The sequence below is a fragment of the Microtus ochrogaster genome, linkage group LG5, assembly GCF_000317375.1.
Source record: "Microtus ochrogaster isolate Prairie Vole_2 linkage group LG5, MicOch1.0, whole genome shotgun sequence".
Taxonomy (NCBI): Eukaryota; Metazoa; Chordata; class Mammalia; order Rodentia; family Cricetidae; genus Microtus; species Microtus ochrogaster.
In genome coordinates, this window is record NC_022031.1 from 66,104,641 (window position 1) to 66,111,757 (window position 7,117).

At 38.4% G+C, this 7,117-nt stretch overlaps 1 protein-coding gene across 1 annotated transcript in view; it reads left to right on the forward strand.

Annotated features, from left to right (window-relative positions):
• Window positions 1–7,117, forward strand: part of Cngb3 (cyclic nucleotide gated channel beta 3) — a 135,943-nt gene that overhangs the window by 80,412 nt on the left and 48,414 nt on the right. Inside the window, exon 11 of the mRNA XM_005362342.2 lies at window positions 6,636–6,777. Coding sequence (XP_005362399.1) covers window positions 6,636–6,777 — 142 coding nt within the window. The remainder of the gene's footprint in view (window positions 1–6,635; window positions 6,778–7,117) is intronic.

Below are 7,117 nucleotides of genomic sequence, written 5' to 3' on the forward strand. Positions count from 1 at the left end.
ACACACACACATACACACACACATACACACACACACACACACACACACACACACACACACACACACTCATCATTGCTTGAGGCAAATGGGAGAGCTGACCCTGCCCTGTGGGCATAACAAGAGACCTTTCCCTGGGCCCCACCAGCTATACCACTCAGAAGAGCAGGCCCCAAAATAGTGAGCATGGGAGACCTAGCCCCACCAACTCTCATCTGCTATATGGCCTCCTGTACTGAGAAGAGATGCCCCCCCCCACTCACTCATCAATGCAGATGCAAGAACTGGCCTTGTGGGCATCCGAGCATGAAAGTTGTCTCTAACCCGCATCAGCTGCAACACTTGGGAGAGCAGATTCTACACCTTACCAGGGCAGCACAATAAAACCAACCCTCTTAGCAGAGATGTGGGTGAGCCAGTCCTGAAGTTATGAGCATGGAAGAGCTGTCCTCACTACTCATCTGTCTTGTAGCAGCGTGAGCAGGGGAGAGTTGCCCACCCCCTGCCATCAACACCCAAGGCAGATGGGAGAACTGGCCCTGAGGTCATAAGAGCAGAACTGTCCCTGCTCCCAACAGCTGCAACACTTGGAAGAACAGGACCAGCACCTCACCTAGGTAACACAATAAAGCCGCCCCTGTTGCAGAGTTGTGAGTGAGTCATCCCGAAAGCCATAAATAAGCATGGCAGAGCGGCCCCCACTACTCATCTGACGTGTGGCAGCATGGGCAGAGAAGAGATACCATCCCCAGTCCTCTAGGTCCATTAACACCTGAGACGGGTAGATGAGATGGCCATGGTGACCTCAGAGCAGAAGGACTGTCCCAACCCCTCACCAGCAATAGCAGTTGGGCAAGTGGTCCCTGTACCTTGCTGGGGCAGCACAGTAGAGCTGGTCCTGATGGTGTAAGTGTGGGAAGTTGGCTCTAAAACTATTAGAAGACAGCAGAGCTGGATAATGTGCTTAATATGGCCCCTCAAACACAAGCAAAGCAAAGGAGGACTGGCAGGTTTCCATCACACTACTAACAGTCCACACGAAACACAAAACAATCAACAAAATACAAATTCAACCTGTGAAACTGGAGAAAATATTTACAAATCATATACATGATAATGGGTTAAAGACCCAAATATGAAAATTTTCTACACTTTGATAGCAAAAACTTTCAATAAGCAAAAATCTAAAGGACATTCTTGAATGAAGGCATACAGAGGGATGGCTGATAAGGATGTGAGGGATGCTCCATATCATTAATCACCAGGAAATACATATCAAAACTACAATGGAGCACCGTATTTCCCCTCCTAGAATGATAAAAAAGGGAAAAGAGGTGTCATGAGAAACAAAGAAAAGGAGGCAGAAAAAGAACCTCCATATACTATCAAGGGATTGTAAATTAGTATAGAAAACAGAATGAAGTCATCTCAAAAATGAAAAAAATAGTCTTTTTAATGATTGACACTCTTAATAAGTAAGATGGTACCTCAGTGTAAGTTTGATTTGCACTTTTTTGATAATTAATGACACTGGGCTTTTTTTCATATGCATTTTGGTTACTTGAACATCTTTCCAAAAATATTTGTTTAGATTATTTGTCCAATTTTTAATCAGGTTGTTTCTAGAGTTCCTTATATGTTCACAGAGGCATAATTCCTGTTTTCAACTTTTCTTTAGGTTCAATCTTAAATTCTCTCATTGTTTTAACTTGGAGCTGTGTGTTGTCATGCATTAAAAATTTACAGAGAGTCTGTGTATTAAATTCTCCAGATGGAATCTCCTTGAAAAGATTTATCTGCCTGGACTGTAGATATTAGAGATGGACACCCTTGACTAATTAAGCTAATCCTAGAAAATCAATATGATGCCATCTAATTAAATTACAAATCTTACCTTTGGTTGGGCATGTCTGGGTGTGCAAGACATGTCTGAGAAAAGAATCCAAAATTAAACCGCAAAGCATCAGGGCAAAAAAAAAATCCAATTAACATAGCATACTATTTAATATTTTAAAAGTTCAAGGCTAACCCTTGAGACTTGGAAAATCAATGCCAATGTTTCATATTTAACTATCACTTTTAACATCTATAAACAAGAAGGTGAAGGTAGATAATACTGTGTTTGTTCCTATTCACACTAAAATGATGTAAAATATAACACTACAATGATGTAAAATTCCTGACCATATAGGAAAAAGATCTAGTCCTTTCCCACTCTTGGGAAGTATTAATAAATTTTCTCAGTTTAAAGAAACACACAGATTGAGGACCTGTGTCCTTTGGGTGATAGAACATCGAAATACAACCTGTAAATTTATTTTTGTACTTTGTCTCTTTGACATCTAGTCCACTGTTAGTGAGTTGAGGCCTTCTGGGCATTCACTCCGTGATATTTTTATTGTCTAAAATATCTAAACTCTTCCCCAAAAATGTTTATGGGATGCCGGGCGGTGGTGGCGCACGCCTTTAATCCCAGCACTCGGGAGACAGAGGCAGGGGGATCTCTGGGAGTTTGAGGCCAGCCTGGTCTACAAGAGCTAGTTCTGGGACAGGCACCAAAGCTACAGAGAAACCCTGTCTCAAAAAAACAAAAACAAAAAAAATGTTTGTGGGATTTTGTTACTGTTCTGGTTGGGGTGATTATTCTTATATCCATCAGGTTAAAAATATTCCATGTCCTTTAAAATGTATTGGATTTGAAAATAATTTACTTATAGATTTGATTTTTTCAGTTCTAATTTTAGCACCAGTTTATTTAATTCTTTATAAAACTACTCTTCTTAGAATTTGAAAATGATTACCTTTGTTCAAAGACTAACACAGTCATAAAGTACTAAAGTGTTCCTTCTCTGTGTAACTCACTAGTACAAGAAATAGAGCCTGTTATTGATGTATTATTGCTATAAGGAGGCATGCATGCACACATATGGGGGTCAGAGCAGAATTTTATGAAGTCATTTATCTACTTTTACCTTGACATGAGACTCAGGGACTGTCCTGAAGTTGTCAAACTTGTGGATGAGAACTGTTTGTGCTGAGCAATCTCCTGAGCCCCCATCCCTGATGCTTTAACTTAATGTTTTAATTGGCCTATAAAGAGGCAGTTTTCCTTATGAGACTTTTGAGCAGACTCCATTTTGGTTGGTTTTACATCCACCCTCCTCCTCTCCACCTCTATGTCCCATCTTCATCACTGTACCCTTTTGTCATCATTATTCCTTTCCCACTTTAATATCTCCCATATTCTATTGGCTTCCTCGACCCTCTCCTTTAAAGACTCTTTTTCCTCTTGTGGACCCTTTTCTAGCATCGTGATGTTTATTAACAATAACACCACCTTGATACACGTATTTATCACTTAGAAGCCAGGATCTGCATATGAGAGAGAACAAACAGTATATCTTTTTCTGAGCTTGAGTTCCCTCATTTCAATGTTTTCCAATTCCACTCACTTTTATTTCTGAAAATTTCATAATTCATTTTTATTTATAGTCAAAATTTAACTTTCTGATATACATTTTCATTATTAATTCATATGCTAGTCAAAATCCAACCGTATCCTATTTCCGGTCTGTTTCAAATAGAACATCAGTGAGCATGGATATGTAAGTGTCTCTGGGGTAGAATACAGAGTCCTTTGGGAATATACCCAGGATTAATACAACTGGATAATTTAGTCCTTCTATTTTATTTTTTATTTATTTATTTATTTTTGGTTTTTCGAGACAGGGTTTCTCTGTGGTTTTTGGAGCCTGTCCTGGAACTAGCTCTTGTAGACCAGCCTGGTCTCGAACTCACAGAGATCCGCCTGCCTCTGCCTCCCAAGTGCTGGGATTTCGTCCTTCTATTTTAAAAACAAAAACTTAAGTAAGACAAAATACTGTAAGAGGTTCTAACCTGCCATGAATACCAGGGAAAATAAAACCTAATAGAGACCCACTGAGTTGAATGCCTATCTATAAAATATTTGGATTTTAAATTTATTTTTTAGTTATTTGAGAATTTTATACAATTATTGTGATCATAATTCATTTGTTACTGCTCTCTCTAACTCTTTACATATCCATCTGACCTCCCTGCCACCCCCAACTTAATGTCTTCTATCAAAAATATAAACATGAACTCCAATTTGTATTGTCTGTATATTCCCAGGCGTGGGACCATCCACAGAACCATGATCTACCAACCAAGACCCACACCCTTAAACAAAAGGGACTATCTTTCCCCAAGAAACCAACTACTGTCCACAGCTCCTGAGGTAGTAGTGGAGATCATGAACGCCTTCTCACTCCTTGCTAGAATGTTAACTGGCTTGATCTTATGAAGGCAACCACAGCTTATGGGAGCTCAAGAGCTCAGCAGTTCTGCCATATTCAGAAGACACTGTTTCTCTCTGGTCCTCCAACCTCTGGTTCTTATAATCTTTCTTTCCTCTCTTCCATATGCAAGAAATTTTTTAAGGATACATTAGGAATACCTGATCCAGGCTGTGTTAACAGAGATAAGTAATTTTATTTGTTGTTCTACAGTTCTAAAGTTCTAAATAAATAACCTATTCCATCCAAGAGTTGTTTCCTTACTAAGGAAAGAGTTCTCATCTCTTCTCACATTTGTATATTTATTAACATAATAAAAATGTGTAGAAAAAAGTGAAAAAATTTATCTGTTCTGTTTTTCATTTGTGTAAACAAGTATATCTAAATTATTAAGAGTTACCTCATCAACATAAACCTCTATGATCTATATATATTTTCAACATGTTGTTAGTTTGGTAACTAAATTTTTTATTAATTTATTTGCTTTAGTGAGATGGAGGTTACCACAATGTGTATGTGGAGTTCTCCTTCTCCTATGTTAATTAAAAGTGACTCAACTCAGGTTTGTTAGGTTTGTTGGCAATTATCTTTACCTGTTGAGCCATCTCATCAGTTCTGGTTTGGCAATTTAAAGATAGCCTCAAATTCTTTGCCATCCCTCTCAGTGAGAGATGGAGTCCCTTCTCTTCCAATCAATTCAGACTAGGAATTTGCTTGACAAATACACCAGTACAAGAAATTAAGATGTTGTGGGATTTCTGGATTATAAAATCTCTTTTGTTTTCTTCTTGGGCTATAATCATTCTAGGAGAAGCAGCTGCCATTAAGAAATCTACTAATTTATCCACTATGGTTTCTGGTTTTATGTTCTTATGGGCTGTGTGTGTGTGTATGTGTGTGTGTGTGTGTGTGTGTGTGTGTATGCTTGCAGGTATGCATGTGTCTACATGAGTGTTGTGTTATTTTTCTTGGTTTGTCTATTTTTTTTATTTTATTCTGGTTTGTTATTGTGTGTGATAAACTGTTTTTCAAAATCAAAGAGAGAAAAGGTATGGGATTGAATGGGTGGTGATGTAGGGACGATCTCTGAAGATATGAGGGGAAAATGTAAGGGAAAAAATATTTTCAATTAAAAAAAGAGGTCGTACATTGCTGGTGGGAATGCAAGCTCATACATCACCTTTGGATATCAGTGTGGTGATTTCTCAGAAAATTAGGAAACAACCTTCCTCGAGACCCAGTAATACCACTTTTGGGTATCTATCCAAAGGATGCTCAAACACGCCACAAGGACATGTGCTCAACTATGTTCATAGCAGCATTGTTTGTCATAGACAGAACCTGGAAACAACCTAAATGCCCCTCGACCGAAGAATGGATAAGGAAAATGTGGTACATTTACACAATGGAGAGTACTACACAGCAGAAATAAATAATGACATCTTGAATTTTGCAGAAAAATGGATGGAGCTAGAAAACATCATGTTGAGTGAGGTAACCCAGACACAGAAAGACAATTATCACATGTACTCACTCACAAGTGGTTTTTAAACATAAAGCAAAGAAAACCAGCCTACAAATCACAATCCCAGAGAACTTAGACAACAATGGGGACACTAAGAGAAACTTACATAGATCTAATCTACATGGGAAGTAGAAAATGAGAAGATCTCCTAAGTAAATTGGGAGCATGGAGATCTTGGGAGAGGGCTGAAGGGGAAGGGAGAGGCAGGGAGGAGAGCAGAGAAAAATGTAGAGCTCAATAAAAAAAAATTAAAAAAAGAGGTCCATGTACCTTGAGACAGACAGAATATGAGGAAATCCAATCTAGTCACATGAGGAAGATAAGTAGAAAGTTTTCTTGCCATCCTCAGTCAGACCAGCATAAGCTTAGACATGTAGGAGAAGAAGTTTCCTTGGGCATTACAAGAAGAGATCATATGGAGAACATAGAAATCCAGCAACCTTAAGATTCAAGGGACAAGGCAGCTGACCTCAAACACATATTTCCAGATGTCTCCAACCATCGCAATCATTCCATCCAAAAGACCATTCACAGTGGAGCACAGATGGCACATCTGTGCTAAGTTTTGTACAAGTCTCTCACCCCCAAATTAGAAGCCTGGTAAAGTAGACCACTGAAATTTGGAAACAGTAAATATCCTCCTTGGATTTAAATGTTTAGTCAAGTTCTAGTGTTTATTAAGATGTTTACAGTAGCGCACACACACTGTTTGCCAGTTCTTGTACACAGTTTTTGTGTGTGAGCTAAATGGTGTTACAATAATATGTACAGGAAAAATCTATGCATCTTTTTTACAGGTATCTGAGATGTTATTATTGGGCAGTTCGAACTTTAATTACTATTGGGGGCCTTCCAGAGCCACAGACTTCATTTGAAATTGCTTTTCAACTCTTGAATTTTTTTTCTGGAGTTTTTGTGTTCTCCAGCTTAATCGGTCAGGTAAGCAGACAGTGAATCCGCAAATTTTGTTCATTTTTAAAAGGCTAATAAATATTTATAAATTTTATGGAAGAAATATTGAAATCTGTAGTTATTTTTCTCTTTCTCTGTTCTCTTCCTTCTTTTACTCTTTGTCACAGATTTAATAAAATGTGCTTAGACCAACATTACAACATTGACTTTTTTTCAGACAGTTTTTTTTTCTTTTTTTTTCTTTTTTTAATTTATTTAGGGTCCAAATCAGGAGCAGAAGGTGAGAGAGCATGAGCAAGGAACTCAGGACCGCGAGGGGTGCACCCACACACTGAGACAATGGGGATGTTCTACTGGGAACTCACCA